The sequence below is a fragment of the Alligator mississippiensis genome, chromosome 16 (genome assembly GCF_030867095.1).
Source record: "Alligator mississippiensis isolate rAllMis1 chromosome 16, rAllMis1, whole genome shotgun sequence".
In the NCBI taxonomy this organism is placed as follows: domain Eukaryota; kingdom Metazoa; phylum Chordata; order Crocodylia; family Alligatoridae; genus Alligator; species Alligator mississippiensis.
In genome coordinates, this window is record NC_081839.1 from 22,646,503 (window position 1) to 22,669,249 (window position 22,747).

The 22,747-nt window shown below is 47.2% G+C and overlaps 1 protein-coding gene across 3 annotated transcripts in view; it reads right to left on the reverse strand.

Annotated features, from left to right (window-relative positions):
- The window catches only part of KIRREL3 (kirre like nephrin family adhesion molecule 3), an 833,106-nt gene that overhangs the window by 355,749 nt on the left and 454,610 nt on the right, over nt 1-22,747 (reverse strand). For all 3 annotated transcript variants that reach the window (XM_019490185.2, XM_019490184.2, XM_059720056.1), the window contains exon 3: nt 4,169-4,246. In XM_019490185.2, coding sequence (XP_019345730.1) covers nt 4,169-4,246 — 78 coding nt within the window. The remainder of the gene's footprint in view (nt 1-4,168; nt 4,247-22,747) is intronic.

Genomic DNA, 22,747 nt, shown 5'->3' on the forward strand with positions numbered 1-22,747 from the left:
GTTAAAACCACAGAGGCACTATAGCAGTGGTTCTCAGTCTTCTAGACTCAAGACCCCCCTCCATAGACTCAAGGCATGTCTTGGAAAATGCCAGCTCTTGGTTTCCACTATTTTTTTTTTTTTACTATAGAAAGATAATAGAGCAATTCTTCTGTTGCAAAGAACCACAACACATCAGATTGTTTTGGGGGTATTTTTGGTTGTTTTTTTAACACTGTGGATTCCTATTTGAAATCTCTGGGTTTATCTTGTGAACCATGTTTGCACTATAACAGTGATAACATTGTGTGGCACCCCACAGGACCCTTGAAAGAATTAATAGATTCATAGATTGTTAAGGGCTGGAAGGGACCTTGTAGATCATCAGGTCCAGCCCCCTTGCACGAGGCAGGAAAAGACAACTGGGGTCAAGCGACACCAGCGAGGTGACTGTCCAGTCTTCTTTTGAAGATTTCCAGGGTAGGTGACTGAACCACCACTGAAGGGAGCTTATTCCACAGTCTGGACACCCTGACTGTGAAGGAGTTTTTCCTGGAACTGAGCCTGAAGTGGCCTTCCAGGAGTTTGTTGCCATTACTCCTGGTTTTCCACAGGGGTGCCCTGGTCTAGTCCTGAGCTTGCCTCTTCCTTGAACTCTAGGCTGATTGGCCTAGAGTTGCCTGGGTCCTCCCTCTTCCCTTCTTGAAGATGGGCACAATGTTAGCCCTCTTCCAATCCTCAGGAATCTCCCCTGTGTGCCACAATTTCATTGCCAGGGTGTCGCAATGACCTCAGCCAGCCCCTCCAGCACTCTTGGATGAAGTTCATCCGGTCCTGCTGACTTATAAATGTCTAGCTTTTCTAGTTGGTTTTGCACCAGCTCAGCATCCACAGTGGGAAGGCTATCATTCCCACCATGCCCCTTCTGATCCTTATTTCGCTTGTCTTTCCCCTTGGTCTGGTGAAATACTGAAGCAAAGTGGGCATTCAGGAGTTCAGTTTTGTCCTGAGTGTCTGTTACCAGCTGTCCCGAGTTCTTAACTGTCCCACCTGTCCTGGGATCTTAAGACACTCAAAAGTGCCACAGTACCCTAGTTGAGAAGCCCTGCATTATAGGCAGCAAACACAGGGGGTGCATATACACATGCTTGGGGGGGCGTTTTAGTTAGAATAGTTCCCAGAGAGCCACTCCAATTAAAACACTGAAGTCATGGTTATAAGCCCCCACAGACTGAAAATGGCTGCAGGACGCTTTAAGTAAAGCTCAGTTGATGAGCTGTCTCTACTTCCCTTAATCAAAGCCAAGGGCAAATGGAGAGAAGCGGTCTACAGACTAATTCCTAGAAAGGGACAGCTTGAGGAATAGGAAGCACAACGTGCAGCAATAGCATTATAAGAGAGATATGGGGAGTGATGATTCATGTGACTCAGGCTGGTTGAAAGACTCTAAGGGTTGATCCTGTGTCAGCATAGACGTATCCTTAGGCTGCTTCTTTTCTAGGGATATTAAAGAAGTGCTTTTAGCTTCAGTCAGTTAGCCCATGAGATAAAGTCCTAGCAATGTACCTTAGTTTTCACATGTCAGCAGGTCCAAGTCAAGACTACAGGGTGAGCTTCAGTGTTGAAACTATAAGTGCTTTGACATCATTGGAGTTTTAGGCCCTGGTAGTGACCACATGTTAGCTAAATCTAGGTAAGAACACACCTTTTACCCTAGAGAAGACAAAGCTTTCTTTGAGATGTCCTGCTTGAATTAGCAGGGTAATGTGCTACTTGGCATAAGTAAAAAGGGTGAGGGACTCTGAAACCTAAAACTTCTCAACCTATTCCAATTGCCTTTCTAATTACAACATTGAGCAAGGATTTGGGCATTCTTGTGTCTAGAGGGATCACTCCTTGAGCAGTAACCCTACTATAGCCCAACTCTCCTTCCTGTGCACTTGATACCAACCTCCCATTTAGTGTTGCTTTAGTAACCTAATCTCTGTCAATTTTCTGATTAGACATCAATCACAGATGGTGCTGCAGTGCGGAAGTGCTTTTGCTAGGCTTTGACTTCACAAAACTCTCAAGTGCCAGAAGTAGGAAGAGCATTTATTCTTTTAAGTGTAAATATTTTTATTGTTTAATTATTACTATTCATAATTATTTATGGCCTTTTTATGGATTAATCAATACTTATTCAGCATTTTAGAGATGACTGGAATACACAATAATGAAACTTTGCACTTTTTGCTGGGTGCTTAGTGGCATTGCAAAAGCATTCATGAAACTCTGCTTGCTACACTGATTAGAGGTAGGGAAGTGCTATTTTACAGACGGGCAGTGTAACAGGACAGACTCTAAGAGGGACCAGTCAGCCCTGTTGAGAAAACCCAGACTTCAGGGCACTTGGATAATGGGTTAGCATCCCACTGGGAGCTTAAAACTGAGGGGAGATAGCAGAAGGCACCAAATGGTGAGGGAAAATTTTGCAATAGGAAGGCAAATTGTGAGCAGAACAAGCTGGCTACTAAGGAGGGGTTAGGCTGCTGTGCTGCAGTCAGAGCCTAAAGGGTCCTCCCCTCCTAGTACCCAGAACAGGGCAGAAGGGTTTGGTTTTGTTAGTTTATTTGTTCTTTCGTTGAATGCTCAAAGACTGTGTTTTATTTGGGAGTACTGCATGAGAAGCTCCTCAGGGAGCAAAACCTGCCTGCAGGACACAGCAGTTTGGCAACCCACTTATTAGCAGATTTGCAAACACATCTGGGTTCTTACAGATGCAAGAGGCAGCCTGTGGGATATTCAAAAGCAAGGAAGGAGCTGAGGCAGGTGACACCCAGTGATGTCAGTGGAATCAGGAGTGAGACCTGCATAGGTACTTTTAAGACTCTCAACAGGTACCTACCTACCTACCTGCATCTTTAGGGAATGCAAAGAAACTTTGAAAATCTGGGTGCTGGACACTTACCCCAGATCCAAACTCCCCGTGAAATCAATAGGAATTGGGCAGCTCAATACCTTTGAGGTGTTGGTTATCAAAGGATCCCAAATTCCACTGGCATTCAAGGAGACTTAGGTCTTTAACTGCCTGTTACTCTTGCAAATGTGACACTTATTAGTCACTATGCTGACCAGAATGATTTTCCAGTGCAAGGCTTTCACATACAGGAATTAAATACAAATATTAAGTGCATGCAGTAGATTGTGTTTCACATAGTGGAAGTGCTTTACACCTGCCAAGTAACCACCATAACAGCCCTTGAGAAAGGAAAACATCACAAACCCTATTTACAGATAAGGACACTGAGGCATGGGAAGATTAAATGACTGGTCTCAGCTTACCCAGTGGCAGCACTGAAACTAGACCTTATGCCTTTCACTTCCCACTCATATGTGGTAAACACTAAACGATGCTGCTGCGTCAGAGGTCAGATCTTGGACTCCTAAAGTCCATGGAAGTTTTGTCATTCACTATCGCCTGCATCACTGCAGGCATGTTAGTGCTACACAGCAATCACAAGAACATCTACACTGTGGATAGACCAAGGGCTGATGATTGTTACAGTTTGGGTTTCAGGTGGTGCAATGCTTGTGGATAGAATAACAGGCCTGCCTACGGGGCTTCTTTTCAGGGACAACAGCAGGAAACACCATGTGTGAGGCTGCAGCCCAGTAGCTCTCCCATACCATGGCTGCTTATGCACCCCACCACTAGCCCCACCATGACATCTGCATGTCCCTTCCTCAGGATCTGGGAACTGCCAGGAGATCTGTGGAATAAGAGATCTACTGCCCTGCTGCTCCCTCAGCACTACCATCCCTCCACAGTGCTGGGTCAGGCAAGGGCTCCCAGCTTCTTTGGCTCTGGCTCTGCTACTTTGGGGAACCTCTGCCACCCATGAGAAAGTTGCATGATTTTTCTCAGTAAGCAGTAACAAGAGTTCAGCCACATGCATGGTGATGGGTGCAGTACAACACATACACATTCCTTATTGGAAAACTTGCTTGAGGGCAGAAGGGTGGACAAGGGTAGGGTGACAGAGGAAGGGACCTTGGGAGAGATGGCGTGTGAAAATGAAGGGATGGGGGAGATGATGAAGAGGAGAGAGATAGCAATTAGCAGAGAAGCGGAGACAGATAGGAACTGCTGGGTAGTTTGTGAGGGAGTGTGGTGGTGGCTTTGGAGAAGGTCAGGGATGTTTCTTACCTTCAGTCATTCTCCTGTACTTCTCCTTATACATGAACCCCAGCACCAGGCAGCATCCTCTTCTCGGGAGACCCAGTTCTAAAAGAGAAGGAGCGACATCTGTGTCAGCCGACAAACTGGCTAGGTGTGAGGCAAAGGCTCTGGCAGAGGGACATGGGAGTGCTGCCCACTAACACCACGATCAGTGCACTGATAGTTCACTGTGTTGTTCAGCTGTAGAAGGGTGTGCTCCTGTATGGGCTCATTCATTGCACACCAAACTAGTGGACACCCAGCTGCGTGATACAGTGCGTCGTGTGCTAGGCACATTGTGCCCCACTCACTTTCCATGGTTCTTGGGTCACATTGTTCCCAGTAACATTGCTCCCCCACATCTCTGCCACACAAATGCTGAAGCAAACTTACTAGCCAGACTCCGGGATAATCCTACACTGCCAGTGCTTTGGGACATATTCCACCCACCAATAGCTTGACTTCCCGCAAGACACCCAACATGGTCCACCCTTTCAAAATCCTTTCGCTTTTCCTTCCTTACTCGATGGCATGAGGAATGGTCAGCACAAGCACCAATCAATCATTGCATCATCTCTGACCCAGTCAGTCAACCAGGATTTAACTGGCCATGCCATTATCTACCCTGACATCTGCTGTGAGGAGCAGTCAACCAAATCTAACTGCTCACGTAGGTTTTTACCCTGCATACAAGACCTCCACCTAATGCAAGAGGTATATGATACCACTAGGTGAAATGCCTTGCTGGACTTGGTGCTAGCTACAGGGGATGATCTGGTGGGGAATCTGCAGGTATGAGGTAACCTAGGGGATAGTGACCATTGATTTATTGAATTCACTACCTGGCAAAGGGTGGGTAAACTAACCAGCAGGGCTGAAGTGCTAGACTTCAAAAAGGCTAACTTCAGTGTGCTCGGGAGATTAGTTAGTGCAGAGTTAAAGCTCAAGAGCATTGACCAAATGGGGGTGCAGGAAGGGTGGTCGTTCCTCAAAGGAGCGATCCTCCGGGCACAGAAGGAGACCTGGAAAGATGTGGGCAGTGTAGTCCCGCAAGGCTCAGTCCTTGGACCGGTGCTATTCAATATCTTCATCAGTGACTTGCATGAGGGTGTGAAGAGCACCCTGTCCAAGTTCACAGATGATACCAAGTTACGGGGCAAAGTTAACACACCAGAGGGTAGGGAACGGATCCAGGCAGATCTGGACAGATTGGAAAAATGGGGAGAACGAAATAGGATGCAGTACAACAAAGACAAGTGCAAAGTGCTGCACCTGGGCAAAAAGAACTACCAACACACTTACAGGCTGGGGGTGACCTTCTCAGCAGCACAGCAGTGGAAAGGGATCTTGAATTCATAGTTGACTCCAAGATGAATGTGAATTGTCAATGTGACAAAGTGATCAACAAGGCTAACCGCACTTTATCATGCATTAGCAGGTGCATGATGAACAGGGTAGGGAGGTGATACTTCCCCTCTGTCAGGCACTGGTCAGGCTGCAGCTGGAGCACTGAGTCCAGTTTTGGGTGCTGCACTTAAAGAGGGATGCAGAGAATCTGGAGAGGGTTCAGAGGAGGCCACTTGTATGGTCAGAGGCCTGCAGGCAAGGCCCTACGAGGAGAGACTGAGGGACCTAGATCTCTTCAGCCTTTGCAAGGGAAAGCTGAGATGTGATCTTGTGGCAGTGTATACATTCAGCAGGAGAGGGCAGCAGGGAAAAGGAGATGTTCTGTTTATTAGGGCCCCCCCGGAGTAACTAGGAACAATGGCCACAAATTGATGGAGAGCAGATTTAGGTTGGACATTAGAAAGAACTTCACGGTAAGCGTTGCCAGAATCTGGAAGGGACTTCCGAGGGAGGTGGTGCTCTCCCCTACATTGGGGGTTGTCACGGCAGGGTCCTTCAGGAGGGCCGTGATCTCCCTACGGCCCCCTTACCGTGCCAAGTCAGCCCAAGGGCACCCTCAAATTCTCGCCCACCACGTCTTTGATGTTTATGTATAGTTGGGAGGCTGCCTACGACTCCCTGGGCACGGTTAGCTGGGACCTCGGTCCCCGTGTGTTCCTGGACCCCCTGGGGGTCTCCCGCTATGATGGGTGCTCCCCAGACACCCTAGCCTTATGGGCTATGCATGGCTCCTACCAACCCCTAATACCAAGCCCCAAGCCTCGCTGATGGATAGACGTTGTCCTGTCACAAATCAACTTGCCCGCTCTCCCGGGCCTCCTCTGTAATCTAGCCCACTCCTGGGCCTCCCCTGTAGTCTAGCCCACTCCTGGGCTCTCTCTAATACACAGCCCCTCACTGGGACTCTCGTCGAGCCCACTCTGGGCCTTCTCTAAAAGTGTCGTCCCGCTCAGGGACCCTCTGGCGGGTCTCCGGTCCTTTAGGCCAACCGCACGGCTACCCTCTCTGATCCCGGCTCACCGCGCTGCTATCCCCTTTTGCCGGGGACCACCGCAGCACCTTGCCTATCTGAGGGCTGTTGCCGCGCTAGCCTACAGCCGGGCTCGCTACGCCCGTCTCGGGCTTCTCAATAGTCCCCCTTCTCTGGGACCTTACATGCCCGCGCCGGGCTTCTCAATAATATGGCCCCCTCTCTGGGGCTCGCTGTGCCCCCGCTGGGCTTCCTAATAATATGGCCCCCTCTCTCTGGGGCTTGCTGTGCCCCCACTGGGCTTCCTAATAATGTGGTCCCCTCTCTGGGGTTCATCATGCCTACGCTGGGGCGTCTCAAAACTGCCCCTCTCTGGGGCTGGGGTCTACGTACCCCGCACACAACCCGGGGTCTATGTTCCCCGCCCGCAACCCACTGGTTGCGCTCATCACCGCAAGCTACGCCTTCACTGGCGCCGGGGTCCCCATACCACTGGGGTTGCCCCTGAGAGATCTGCGCCCTCCTCAGGCGCTAGGGCCCCCACACTCCCATAGGGCCCCTTTATGAGGCCTCCTCCAACCCCTATAGCCTCACCCAAACCACCGGTGTAATATCAAAGCCTGAACATAAACTCAAGCCTCCTGGCTATAACTCGAACATAAAGCCTCCTGGCTAAACCATGGTGCTCAAACCTCTCAGAGCTGCCATCCTTCTCTCAGCTAGAGCGGTTCCTGCAGTGCTCGCCTCCTTGCTCCTGCCCCTCTGGCTGCTGGCAGGGAACTGCCCGCCTGGCCTCAGCCCTGGGCTTTATGAGGGCCAGGCCCTGCCCCTTCCGGTCAGCTGACTCACATTAGTTGCCCTGGCAACCCACAGCTGTGCTCCTTATGGTCTGCCAGGGCTGGCTCTCCCTGGCAGTTTCTACTCCCTAGGAGCAGGCACTGAGGTGCCCTACGACAGGGGTCTTGATGAGGAGACTGGACAAGCACCTAGATGGGGTTGTCTGGCCCCAGTGCTCTTTCCTGCTCAGGGCAGGGGGTTGGATTCGATGACCTACTGAGGTCCCTTCCAACCCTAACATCTATTAATTATTGGGCACTTCTCAACTGTTTTTGCACTGGACAGGGTCACTGTTCCTCAAACCTATACCAATGGGGCTTTCACAATGACAACAAATGCCCTTGTTGATAGGTTCAAACCATGTCCAACATTGTTGACTCATGTCCACTTAGAATGCTACCTGGTGGCCTTAAAGCTGTTCACACTGGTGATGATATCACCTTACAATGGCTGAAACAGTACGCTGAAACCACATATGCTACATAAATAAGTGCAGTGGACAGGGGTTACTGAGGTGGACGAGTCCAGTGCCAGGAGGGAGTAGACAGGGAAAACAGACTGTGTTGGTTTTTCAGAAAGGAATCTGATTCAAGCCCAGTCTGATCCACACCCCAACTTGCAGTGGGGAAAGTCTGCTGGGATTAAAATATACCTTCTAAGTTTGCAAATGGTTGCTGACTTTATAATACAGTGAAGGAGCACCACAGACCCAAGTACACTGTGTTGTACAGTGTTTTGAACCCCACAGCCGGAGCCCACCTCTCACTGTCAGGTATGAAGAGTCCTCCTGCAGGCCACGCTCAGCCTGTCCCAACCATTGCTGATCCTTGTACCCAACCTTCTCCTGCTGACTCTGGCCTTATTGTTGAGCCTCTGTGTTGGCCTCCTTTCTCCATGCCACCAGTCACATGTTCTCTAATGCACTACACAGTCTGGGTTACCTCTAGCACCACCCTCAAACAATAGACCACAGCAAACAGAGTTGCATGTGACTGGACTAAACCATATTAAAGGATTTTGAATAAATGGGCATTGGGTCTGTAACCTTGAATAACTCCTGGATCAGGGTCTCTACCACATAGCCCCATTGCCCCAAATATCCTTCATAGAGTGTATCCAAGAAATGCACCATTCCCTTCATATCCCTCCTCTCAGGTGCTTGCTCCCGTACTGGCTCTACATTCACTGCAATTGATTGTAAGCCTCTGCCCTTCAGTAATGTGCAGCAGCAACAACGCCTCTGTTCCTTAATCCCCTTCACTTAGCAGACAGTGTGATAAAATGTAACACGGGACCTTGAAGGGAAGATAAATCTGACTTGAGGCTTCTTGCCCTTTAGAAATGAGCAGCTGGCCCTGGCAGCAGCATGACAGCAAAGCCTGAGGAAGCCTAGGGCTTTGATCCCTCGATTTCTTAAAGGGGGTTACTGGCTATCAGTGAAAAACAGAGAGACAGATCTGAGCAGGGATTTTCCTGAAGTGGGCTGTACACATGTTTTTCTTTCCCTGCATATATCTTGTGGTGTAGCAAAAAGCTTTTTCTTCAAACAAATTTGTCTGTGCCACAGTGGAGAAAAATAAAGGTCCCAGGCATTGCCTGCCTATGGACCCAGCAAGCCCTGTAGAAGCTCCCATGTTGTGCAAAGCCAGGTTGATCAAAGCCCCTTTGATGTTTACTTAATGCATCTGTGGCCCCTTTGTAGCCCCCATAGTCAAGAGATGAGTACTTCTGAGTGTCACCAACTTGCATATGAGACATGGGGAAGACAGCAGAGCACCAAGACTTCAAGTATAGTGAGAGCTTTATGGCAGATGGCTGCACACAGCATCCTTTATTTGTGCTGAGCAACACTTACTTGTGTGAGTAAACCCATTAAATCCATTTTCTTTCAGGGAGTTACACGTGTGCCCAGGCAATCCTGAAAGAACCTAAAATCTGAAGTGCCAATCATTGCACTTCTGCAACTATGTAAGTGGCACTTAAGCTTGTAAAAGTGAAATAGGATTTGGCTCAAAGGACTGAGCTTCCTGGATTCCTTGGAGAACAGCTATTATTATCCCCAGGTTAGAAATAGAGAAAACAAGGCACAGAGAGTCTGATCCAAAGCCCAGTGAAACCAGTGGAAGGACTTTCATTGACTTCAGATGACTTTGATCAAGCCTATATGGATTAAGGAATTTATCCAAGGCTCCACAGGGCTTCATCCAGTGAGATGCTGAGAATCCTCTACTCATACTACATCAGGCCCCATTCAGGAAGGTATTTAAGCTTTTGCTTAACTTTGACATGTGCAAAGTCCTATTTGATAGCAATGCTTACATTCAGGCTTATGCTTCCTGAATCAGGACCTGAATAGGCACCTGAGGATAGGGTCAGGCACACAGTAAATCAGCAGAATAGGCAGGAGTAGAAGCCAAATCCTCTGGCTCTTATCCACATGCTCAAACTAAAGGACCAGAGCCACATTACTCGTTTCTACCTCTGTATTTGTATTCAGCAAATCCAAACATTTGGGCTTTTATACACACAAAACAAAAGGAGTAGTTATTAATAGAATACTGAATGTCAGCATCTAAAATCTACTGGTGATTACTAGTGTCTGCTGGTTTCAGAAACTGGTATCCGAGTAGCTGAATGCTCCGTTCCAGAACCTGGCTGTTAACTAGAATCAATAGGACTTAAGTTAAAATGTTTCTGGACTGGACTTACTGCTAGGGATACACTGAACGGTTCCCCATGCCTAAGCAGACAAACACACGCATCCCTACTTAAGCGCAGACAATCAAACAGAGCTGCTAATCTGCTGGAATGATTTAAACATACCTAACACTGTTTATATGCAACTTGGAGACAAAAACAAGATGCATTTAAGTCTTTATTGATAAAAAAGCAACATACTAGTGATCCCTACTGAGTTATCAATGAGCACCAAGGTATCACAGTATAATTAAAAAATAACTTTGCGTGAAAAATTAAATTCCACTGTATAGCCAAACCACTCCTGCCCCTCTGTCACTAACTTTGAGTGCCAGCAGGATGTCTCTCAGTGACAAATCTGCCTGTTAGTGACTTCTGACCCTGTTCTGCTAGAGATAGATGAACTTCTAAAATGCTCAGAAACAAAAAATAGGTTCAGAAAATCTAAGAGTTCAATGCGATACCACTCCAACCAGAGGCATTCTTCATGGGCTGCAACCACCAATGTCAGCGCAGCACTCTTGAGCCAGAACAGTATTCTCTGGTTTGGTAGCAGTAGTAGACAGACATATGGTATGTGCAGGTTCTCATCATTTTCAAGGACCAGTGTAACAACCTCCTACTTTGACCTGTAAATGAGAAGTCAACCTCAGACTGTAACTTCTAAGAGCCAGATTGCAGTTATTGGTGTAAAAGCAAGAATGCCCTTAACCAAAAGGTCCAGCAGGCTGTTATTGCACAGGAGGTAACTGGAACCGGTTAAAAAAGGGACTGTTCCAACCCTTCCAGGGGACTGTGAGGTAGGACAGCAGTTCTGTTATGCGCTGGCTATGTGACCTTGGGCAACTTGCATAATGTCAGGTTGTATAGACTAACTGGGAGTGGGGATAATAATTAGAGACACATTGCAGTTGTGTGGGTTAGGTCTTCATCTACATCTCGACTTGAACTTGTCCAGAGCTTGGTTCAGCTTGGGCTCAGCTTCAGCCTGCCTCACTGAGGGGCTGTATAATTAATGTTTATAAAACACTTTGATGAATTGAGTTATACAACTGCACAGTATTATAATAATTCATGCTGCAAATTTGTGCTGAGGCTAAGGATTTTATAGCTAAAGGCACCTTTAAATACTAAAGAGTGCCTTTAAAGGCAAAGTATTTCAAGTTGGCTTTGGGCTACCCAAGGATGGCCTCCAACTTCATGGACTCTAGTGGCTGAAGGCAAATGGTGGCTAGGACAGTTATAGACACAGCCAACATTTGAAATCTTTTTCGTGTTAGGGAGCAGCTGAGATACCCCTGGTAAAAATGCCACATTCCACATCTTAAAACTATCCAACTGACTTTTCTCCAATGTAGAACATTTTTTCTACTGCAGTGGGAATGACTAAACAAGCCAAGTTTGAAGTGTATTATCATTTTTTAGATGAGTGTGCCCTAATATTTTCTTTAGGGGGTGTGTGTGTTTATGTATGTATGTATGTCTATATACACCCTCCCACCCCAAATATGTGTGTGTACCTCTGTGTTTGCACACATTCTCTCTGGTTTCACAGGCCTCAAGGGCCTATACTAACTAAAGCCTTCCATCTCTTCCTACCTTGTACAACCATCTTCCAACTTGTTGCATCTTTGTCTATCCCTTCCCAATCAGCTTTTGCATTATTTTTCCATCATTGCCTTGGTCTGCCTCAAGGGAGATCTGCTTCACATCTTCTTTCATCAGTTCTTGCAATATGTCCTGCCCATTTCATTTGCTATGCTCTTATCTGGCTCACAAACTCATGTCTTTTACAAAGGTCCACAAGCTCTTGATTACATGTGTGTCTATCTGGGAAAAAGTAGATTTTACATATCTTTCAGTTAGCTCAAAAGCAAATATACTGATGTATTGGAAAGCTTGTAAGAAATTTCTGACCTGGTGAGGAACAGTTTGCTAGAAAGAGGGTACATGTGTGTTATTAATGTGCTGCAATAAACTCTGGTGCATTTTGCACCGGTTTATTGCTCACGGGTGCAGCGTTTACATGTGTGCCTGAAACCGCAGCATATTGAGATGGAGTAGCAAAGCTCTGGCTGGCAAGTCGTCTGGGGGGTCAGCCTGCCAGCAGGGAGTTGCTCTGGCCCTGGCTTAACATGCTGCAGAGGAACTGGCTGGGGCACAAGGGTGCTACAGTGCAGGGCTACCTGGTAGGCAGCCCCCACACTGTAGCACCTCTGGCAGGGCACCAGTGGTGCCTGCCACTTTAAGGGCTAGATCAAGCACTCAGCAGGTGTTTGATTACGGACAGAGCATTTTAGAGCTCTGTCCGCCTATATAAACAAGAGCGCTTTGCTGTTGGGAGCCCGGTAGGAAATATTGCCTGGCTGAGCTGCTGCATGGGAACATCTTATAGGTAGGAGCAGGAGGCTCCTGGTCCTGGGCATGACCTAAAACTGCACCCTGCTGGGAGTGGGTGGCCTGGTAGGGCTCCCAGTGGTGCAAGAGCCCCCAGGAAATGCCAAGCCAGTTACCACCCTGCTGAAAGGCGGGTAGGGGTGCCTTAACCCCAGCCCCTACCTTTGGGTGGGTTATATGTTCCATCTAATCCAGGGAAGGCCAGGTAAGCTTCTTGGAGGGCCTGAGCCTGCTGGGGTGAATGACCCTGCAGGGCCAGGCATGCTTTGTGAAGCACCTGAGCTGGGAATGGGGGACCCTGACCCCTGAGTGCAGGCAGGAGGCTAAGACCTAACCTGAGGGACCCGACTGGTCAATGCTGCAGCCAGGACTCAGATAGGGGTCAAAAGGGCCAGGGGCCTACCGTGAGGCATGCCCATATAGAAGAGAGAAGCTCGGGGTCTTAACTGGCCTGAGACAGGGCCAGGGCTTAAAGGAAAGCCAAAGGTCCCAGGGAAGGGGCCACAGCTAATGGGTGAAGGGGACGGTTGAGTTGGCTGCCTGAGATGCCATCTGTGAGACTTGGGCCACGGTGTAGAGGTGCAACGGAGCCATGGATACCCCCCCCCCTAATATTGGGGTGTATAATAGGCAGTCTCCCGTCTAATTATTACATCAATATTATTACATCAAGGCGTGGCAGGAAAGAGAGGTGGGTGGCTGACCCATAGAGAGGGGACTGGCTGGTGCTCACACCAGGCATGAAAGCTTGCCCCTGTCACAGCACCCTCATGCCCCAATCAACCCCAGTCACCACCTGCATGTTCAGTGAGGTCTTCTAAGTAACTCTACCATAGGATAGTATTTGTCCTTACAACAGAATTAATTCGTTTATTGTGGCCTAATAGCGCTGCAAGCCTAGGTGCCAACTTTTATTTTTACCAGGGGAGTGGGGGGGAAGGTTATGTAAGATGGACAGGTGGAAAGTTTTATGCATTTCAGGTGACAGCCCTCTTCCCAAATACTTTACTGAGGAGCTAATTAGTCAACTTCGCACTAAAGTAAACTTGTAGATGTCCCCAGAGAGTAGAATTTACTACACTATAGAAATAACTTTCTGACTAGGCATGACAAGTGTAGTTTGGAAGAGGAGTATCTTTTTGCCTGATTCAAACCATGGAAGCCTCCTGCTTTCCCTCATAATTTTCCCACTTTCATTTGAAATTTAATTATCCACTTTCAAGGCAATTACTTTACTTATAAGTCATGAAGGGATCAAGGTTTCTGATCAGCTGGCACACTAAAGGCCATAACAAAGGAGTAGTAAAGGTTTATTAATGTGATCATAATTTGTACTATTGTATAGCTCTATTCCACCCGGAATGCTAATAAATGTTTAATAGCCCAATAATACCTGTTTAATAATTTTTTCAGCTCTTCCTGCCTAATTGCACATTTATTAAAGAACGATAAACTTTATAATTGCTATAAAGGCATAATTGCAATTCCATTGCTTATTTAATATTGAGTTAATTATATTATAACTAAGTTATTTTCCCATACATATTAAATATCAATTAGTTGTTTTAAACTATTGATTTGTATTTAATGAACTATGCTATTATATACCAATTAAGTTCTTATAAGATAGGCAGAAACAGCTGGTCTCTTAAATTAAATTTTAAAAACGTTGTATTAAAATAAATATCACATTTGCATTTTTTCATGTTTTCATTCTGCAGAGATGGTAATTTTCCCTCAGTAAATACTTTTGCATGTTATGCATGAGTTTCATTCATGGACCTTCCATTCATTAGGATGACGAGATGGTAACCTCTGAGGTGATGATGCTTCAATATTTGGGTGAAGTCAGAAGGCCAGAAAAAACTCCATGCAACCTTGTTTCATGATCTCAGAAGCTGAGCAGAATTGGTTATAGTCAGGAGTTGGATGGGACCCCTCCAAAGACCATGAAGGTCCAGAAGGAAATGGTGAGTCAGTAGCTCATCCTTTTCTTCTTTCCAAGCCAAATGCCCAGCATGATGGCAGGGGACAGTGAATTAGTATATCAAGGCCAAGGCCATTATCTTGTCCTGCACAATAACTAGCATAAAATGCTTTTGGGAAAAAAACAGTAGGTAGCTATAGAACAACCTCTTTTTCTTCCTAACTCCCACTAGCTAGAAGTTAGCATATGTCCTTGCGCATGAAGCTTTATATCCCTTCCAGACAATTTTCAGCACCTTGCTAACATAGCTTTAGACAATCTTGTTATTCACAGTTCTGCCCACTCTTCTTTAACCCTCCTGAGTTCTTGGCACCAAGAATATCTGGCGCCAATGAGACTTAGTGTGTTTTTTCATGAAAAAATATTGCCAATGAGCCTTAAATTTCTTGTCTTTCAGCTTTGCTGAACTTTTCCTTGTACCCAATTAACAAGTATCCCTTTGCCCCTTTCTTCAGAAGAATTAGCCATGGGAACCTGGCTAAATCCCACTATGTTTAATTACATATTCCCTCCACACATTCGCTCTTCATTTTCTGGGAACTGGATACAGGATTCTTCCCTTCCAGTCCTTACTACTTGCAAAGCATTGCTGTGAAGCTCTTAAATAGCCGCTACATTTCAACAGCGGACAAATGGGTCCTTCCACATGCAATCTGTATATTGCTTCGTTAGATTTACAAAGCGATTTGAGATCCTTTGAGATGAAAAGATGCTGTATAAATGTGAGTTATTATTAAATTTGTGTCCACTTAATTTACAAAAATGTATTTAAAAAAATAAAAAGGCCTCCCAGATGAGAAAATGGGCACATTACTGTTTGAAATACGAATAAGGGGGAGATAAGCATTAAATGCTTTAGTGATACTGTATTTTACTCTATAGTGCACTGCAGAAAAGTTGCATTTATAAACCTATTTATTGTGTTATGTACTTGCAAACCACCTTGTCATCCATTTATTGCACAAATAAAATCTTAAAAGCAGAAAATTAGTTCAGTGTGTCCCTATGGGACCACAATCTGACTTTAAAGAATCCATAACTGGAGTAAACCAGATGGAGCAGAGGTGTTTGCCAGCTCACCACCTTACATCCTACAACAGTATGCTATGGAGGGGGCTAGTTTGCATTTGTCTCTGGATATGAAGTCCTGTTAATTTAAATAAGAGCTGATGAATATAGCAGTCCTGATATTCATTAACCCCTCTGCAGGGTTATTTGGACCCAGGTTTGGATTTCACCCACCTCGGATTCCAGTGCCTCCACAATGGCTGAATGACAGCTCTGCTATCAGCAAATGAAACAGGTTTTTGGTACTAGTACATGGCTGTATTTTCTAAGGTCTTTTAAGGGATAGGTATTGACTTGTTGCAACTTCTGCTTTCACTCTCTAAAGAGCGATCCCCAGGGGTTATGAGTTCGATGGAAGAGATGGCAAACAGTAGTTATATTTGTTTTAGCTGAACCTACATCAACCCAGTGAAAAAAACCAGAATGGCAATTAGGAAGCAGTGTCAGCCAATGAGAAGAAACATTTTGGGGCCAAATTACTAATGCCTTCAGCAACATAAGTTTCGCCTTCTGGGCCAGGGACAGACAATACACATAAACCAGTTTAAGTGATCAGAAACTGGTTTAAACCTGTAAGAGAACAGATGTTCAGTGCACATAAACCAGTTTGAAAATGCTTGAAACCGGTTTGAGATAAACTTGGTTGAATGTAGTATCAGTCTTAACTGATTTGGGTCAAACTGGTTTATACAATGTCTGTCCCAGACCCCTTGGTTTAACTTAAATCAGAGTCCCCCAGTATCCTAGATGCTTTGGAGCACTGGACGAGGCTGTCTGCTCGACAGCAGGGCTGGCCCCACCGCTTTACTCCCTGGCTGGAGCTTTGGCAGAGATTGCAGGCACAGCAGTGCCTGCCTGGCTTCCTCCTGCTTCACCCCCCAACCTCCCACTCCCTGCTCAAGCAAGGATATCCCCCCTCCCTTTTCCCACATCACAGACCATAGACATAGTAGTATGCTAGCTAATGCTGAGAAGTGTCTGTGTAAGGCAGACAGGACAAAGGCAGACAGGACAGTGTCCACTTAGGGCCTTTTGGAGTTAATCAACAGGTATCTGGTAACATCCCTCCGTTCCTTCCTTGGAAAAAGCTGTTTAAGAAGCGCTTGAACTAATGAGAGCGGCTTTTGTTTTGTTGATGGGCTCTGTTATCAACTCCCTGCTGGGCTGGTCGGGAGCAGGGGCGGGTGAGGTTAATCCCTCCCTAATCAAACCAGTTCAGCCTAGCCAGGTTAGACTAACTTGTAAAGATCAAATCGATTCAGGCTCAGGCTTTTTGAATGTCTGTCCCTGGCCTTGCAGTTAGAACTTTCAAAACTGCCAAGCCAGACCACGCCACTCCTGAAGTCCATTTAGTCTCATATGTTGTCTCTGGGCATTATCAGGGCCTGCAAAGGACAGTTCAGGAAACCCTGTAGTAGAACAGGCTTCCCAAAGGAAAGGATTTATTCTAATCCCAGGCATTCAATGCTGTGTAGCTTGAGTTTCTACTGTAATGTGAATGCATTGTGTGTCACAGGAGGTGGAACCAGGGACCAGTCTGCAGAGCTATAACTTAGGGGTTGGCAACTTTTTTGGGTAGAGGGCCAAAAACACGTGCAATCTTGACTTGTAAGATGTTGGTGTGCCAGGGGTGGATGGTGGGAGAGCCACAAGGGGCCCAATCCTTGTTGTGGCAGCGCAGCCCTCGTACCTTCCCTGCCATCTGCCCCAAGACGCATGTGCCAAGCAAAAAGCCTTCATGTGCCATGCTCTGGCCTTCATGTTGCCTACCCCTGCTATAACTGTTACTTGGACTACAACTCCCAGAAACTCCCAGGGGCTGGGGGCAAGAGGAAAAAGAAGAGGAAGCATTAGGCTGGAGTAACGGGAAGAGAGAGCAGCGTGCATGTGGAACCTAGTCAGTCCTATATGGAGAGTGCCTGTACACGAGAGCAGAGGCTGCTTTGGCGCACTGTAATTCCAGTGCATTGATAAATCGAGTTGACTGCAGCGTGGTAATTACCACAATCCAGCAGCTTCTTGGGAATTGTGTATCAGCATCTCCATGCTTAAAAATGGCAGCGGCGGCACTTGAACTAAAGCTCATCGAATGAGCTTTAGTTTAAGGACCCCTGCTGTCATTTTTAAGTGTGGGGACACTGATACATGAGTCATGGCAGTGCTTTGATGAGAACAGCTCTCGGAGCCACTCTAATTAAAGCAACACACCCCCTCCCCCACACACACTTCTGGAGTATGTGTAAAAGTGCCCCAAGGTGCTTGAGTATATTACTGCAGTGTTCGTGTTTCATTACCTTTTCTCCATTCCCCCAACCCCTATGATTTTGTATATAAAAGTGGGAACTCCCCCTTGTTTCTTGTGCCAGTTTATGTAGGGTTACCATATATCCAGTTCCAAAAAAGAACCTGTTGGGGGGAGAGGGGGTATATGACTGTGGGCAGCAGTGATATGCTGGTAATCTGTCCCTGCCCATTCTGTTGCCCTTCACTCCCAAGCCACAGCCCCTGACTCCCCAGCCCTGCTGCTGCCCCTCACTCCCAACCCAGAGCACCCTGCCCCTGTGGGCCATGCTGGTGCCCCTCACTCCTGACCCGCAGCCCCCTGGTACTGCCAGTGCCCCACACTCCAGACCCACAGTCCTTCACTTCCCTCAGTGCCCGCCACTCCCAACCTACAGCCCCCTGCTCCCTTCAGCCCTTCAGTGTCTCCTGGCTGCCCCATCCCTGCAAGCAAGGCCACCTGCCCTGGTGCCACTGGCTAAGCCACGCAGCTTCCTGCTGCCCCCGAAGGGTCCCCTCACCCCCTTCCCCCACCCCCTTCCTTTGCTGGAGGGGCAGATGCGTCCCCCGCCTTGCCTTCTGTGCCCTGCTGCAGCCCCAGCACCCAACTTCCCCCAGTGCTGGCAGGCACCCGTCCCCTCCATGCACCTCTGCCACACACACATATGCATGAATGAGCACCCCCTCCACCAGACAGTCCCCAAGCCTTGGCCCTCCAACCCCTGCCCCCCACAGACTTACCGGCATGCAGCTGCTGGGGCTGCTCCCACCACCTTGCCAGCCACATGCATGTGTGCGCCCTGCCTCCAAGAGCCCTTCCCCCCCCGGCCCCAAGCAGCTCCTTGCTAGGGCAAGCCAAGAAGTGCTGGGGAGAATTTCAAAGCTGAGCTGACCAAAATCCCAAACATTTGATCATATTAAAAACAAAACAAAACGTCCGGACAGAGATCAAAGGATACAAAAAAGAGAACGTGTCCAGGAAAACCTGGATGGTATGGTAACCCTAAGTTTCTGGACCTGCAGGGTTGCTACACAACAAACCCTACAATTCATTATCCTTTGTGGGGTAACTGTGGATTGTCCCATTCGCTATGTGAACATGCTTATGAAACATATTGTTTTAAGCAACCTCAGCCAAGATTTAGGCAGATTTAGCACAAACCTGCGGCCCTGTAACTTCTACTGTAGCAAAACTTTTCCCTCACAAATAAAGGATCCTGAAACTGCAGCTACTGAAGGAATTGTTTATACCAAAGCAAGGATCCCCGTAGTGCTCTGGGTTTCCAGCATGTCATTTTTCTGCCTCTCACCGTTTAGACCTATGTCCTGCATCTGGGCCAGAGAAGTACATGCCCATGTGTCGGTGTCAAATTTCTACCACATTTTTGGCTTCATGATGCATCGTACCAATGGATTCATTTTCATAGGATTTCTGTTTGTTTTTATGTTATGAGAAAATATAAACATGAATGCATAGTTTCCCTTCGCTGGTGACAGAAGTCTGTTATGCCCTTGCTAATTTGTCTTCTTTCTAAACTGAGAAGTCTCATGGGCCCATCTAAATTACGGCAGCCTCCTGGAGTTTGCAATACACACTGTCCTGAAATGCTACCAATGCCAGGGCTTGTGAGGAGGTACTTGGGGATAGTCTTATGGTTATGGCTCTGCAGTGGACAAACCCTACCCCAGCTGTACTTGCTTGGAAGGCTCTTTCATGGCCCTCTAATTCTTTTGCTCAGTGTCAGAGTAACAGGAGGGGTAAAGCCTTTACCCCAGTTCTCCTTCAGTCTTTCACAGTCCAACTGATCCTTGAATCATTTTTCATTGTCCCTCTCGGTGCAAGACTTTTCTGCTATATCTCTGTGGTTATGCTTTATCAGAACTGAAGTCTTCACTTGCCTTGATACTGTAATGCTGATTTATATAATAACCTTACATTGCAGTGGTATTTTCTAACCAGTTTGTTTTCCATCCCCACGCTGAAGACTACATGGATCAGAGGTTTCCGCTGAACTGTCCACAATGATGCCTCGCTCTGTTCCTGAGCGGTGACAATTCATTTCAAACCTTGCAGTGTGTGAGAAGAGGTCACATCATTTTCCCCAACTGGAATTATTGTTACTGCACTTTTCAAGATTGACTCTTGTTGTGTTGCCCATTCGTTTAGTTCAGCAAGGACCCTCTAAAGCTCTGCTTGTTTCAGACACAGAGCTGGATCCTCTTTAAGTATAAATCACTGCAGAGCAATTGTACTCCATCAATTTACACCCAGAGCAAATTTACCCAAGATCATCCTGTGACTTTTAGGTGTCTGGCTGAAGCTCATTGTATCCAATCTAAATCCAATACACAAATCAAGCCTCACTATGTAAGGGTCAGGAGAGAAGTCTCCTGAGACCTGGGTAAAGGGCAGTGCAGCTGGCCAGCTGCAGGATTATTTCTCTTTGCCTTTTTTTGAAGTTTAAGCATTGTCCACTGCGGCTAAATGGAGAAATGACCCTTTTCCTTCTTCAGCAACAGCAGGGACCAATTTGGCTTTGTATTTCTTGCAGCCACTTTCAAGAACAGTTCTGGGTAAGACACTACCCTCCCCCAGCAGCTTCTCCGTGGCACTCTGCAAGGGCAGCAGAGTGCCCCTGCAATGGTGCAGTGCCTTCATCTCCCCTGCGGGTATCGTGTATACTAGGCCTGTGCAAATAGGGAAGTATTTGATTCAGATTCAGCTGATTTGGAGGACTGTGATTCGAATCGGAGATTTGGATCACTGTCCCGAATCAATTCGGGTGAATTGGCTTCGGAAGATTTGGCACTGATTCTTTTTCTGAATCTTTTCCAAATCAATTTGGAGGCTCTGAATAAATTCAGAGGGGTTTTTTTTGTCTCCCGATTCAATTGGGATTCGGTGATTCGACTCTGACACTGAGAAATTGGACCGAATCTTCTCCAAATTGAATCGGCAACCAAAGCTTTGCATACCCCATCGCAATGACTGCAGATTGCTGAGATCTAGTTCATGGGCTCTTTAAAGAGAAGCCTCTGACAGTGCAGGCTGGGTCACCAGAAGGAAACCAGGTGATCGTCACATCTGTCTCGTTCACACTCCAGTGGCTATGCTACACCAGGCAACATGACTGGTGTCCACCTTAGAAAACTTTTCAGATCCATCAAGGTAGAAAGAGGACAAGATGGGCTCCACAGGCAGTTTGCTTGGTGTCTTCTTGCTGTGTCCATCTGCTCTGCTTTGCTTGGGCATCCTGCTTGTGTGTCTGAATTCTTTGATGCCCCTGAGCTGTCTGTCTCTTGATCCTGATAGCCCAAATTCATTGTCGCTTGGGGAGTAGCATGATGAGGCCAGCAGCACTACTGATGTCTCCTTGGCTGATCCCTCTTCCCTCTCCCTGCCTTAGCTTCCCACACATAGGACTGTAGGTGTCCGAAAGTCATCACAGAATTGGGAAAATGTGTTACCCTATTGGAGAAGCTTACAAGAGAAGACTGGACGGTCACCTGGCTGGGGTTGTTTGATCACAGATATCTTTCCTGCTCATGCAGGGGGCTGGACCCGATGATCCTTCAGGGTCCCTTCCAGCCCTGTGATTCTATGAAACCACAGGGTGTTTCAGATACCCCGAACCTAGAATTCTCTAATACCTTCAAACCTGAGCGATCTTAAAGCATTTTGATAAACAAGGTTTAATGAGCAAATTATCATGATCAGGGCCTGTATGTTGCAAAACCCCTCAAATGCTGCTTGGAACGCAACCACGCCGGGAGTAGAACCCAGCAGATGTTTAACACAGAGCAACTCTGCCCTGCCAGTGAGGGTGTAATGTAAAGGAGGACACCTGTATCCAAACAGAAACTGCTGTGGGGAAATTCTGCAGGGGCAGAAAAGAATGGCCCAAGACCTTTCTACAATAACGTGATACGAATCCAGCAACACAAGATCCCAAGCTCTAACAGGACCTTCAAAGTCCCGCACTGGTAGCATTTACACTAAAAACAAGACATTTAGAGCCAGCCACCTTCTTCCCCTCCCCTCCTTGAGGAACAGAATATACAACTGGATCAAGAAAGCCTAGGGCAAAAACATGAACGGGTGGAGAAAATCTTAACCAAATGTTTTCAAACCTAACAATGAAATTCAGGCCTGAATGCAGAAAGCAGTGTGAGGTCTTTTTGCATTCAGAGACACTGAGCCAGATCCTAGCTTTAGTTTCAGAGGTTCTGAGTATGCTTGTCTGGTCTACAGCTTAGCAATGCCCATAGCACTATATTACCCAGATACCTGGTGAGACGGTCTAGGATACAGGGACTGGGACATGTATTACTTAGTTGAATGCATTTGAAAATGTGCCTATTGACAGCTCTAGGCAGAGAACATGCTGCCATTACACTCCTCCCAAGACACTGTCCTAAAACCTCCTCCTACTCAGTTTGCAACCTCCTCCACAGAGGGAAAGGCCTGGACACCAGAGCCCCAGGAGATCCAGGGGTCAAAAAAGCCTGCACCTTAGAAAAGCAGGGCAGCGCGCATGCCTGGCCTGCCATAGCCATACTTTACCTGCCGGCCAGGCTCTCTGGTGCATGAGTGCTGTGGATGTAGCTTCCCAAGACCCCCAAGAAAGGCTACTAGGGCCAGCACAGTTGCTGGCCCCAGTCTCCCTTACCCCACCTGGGGTAATTTGCCATGCTCCAGGGTGCGCATGGCACAGGCGTTCCCCAAGGACAAGTAGCAGTGGCACAAGCTGTGCCGCTGCTACTTTACCCCAGGGAAACAAATGGCCACGCTCATCTGGACGCAGCCCAGAAGTGCGTTGCAGTAATCCCTGAAAGCGAGTGTCGGGTTATAGCAAGTCACAGAATTATAGACCCCATCCTGAAAACCTGGGACACTAGTCTGTGTTTGCTGGCTCCTTCAAGT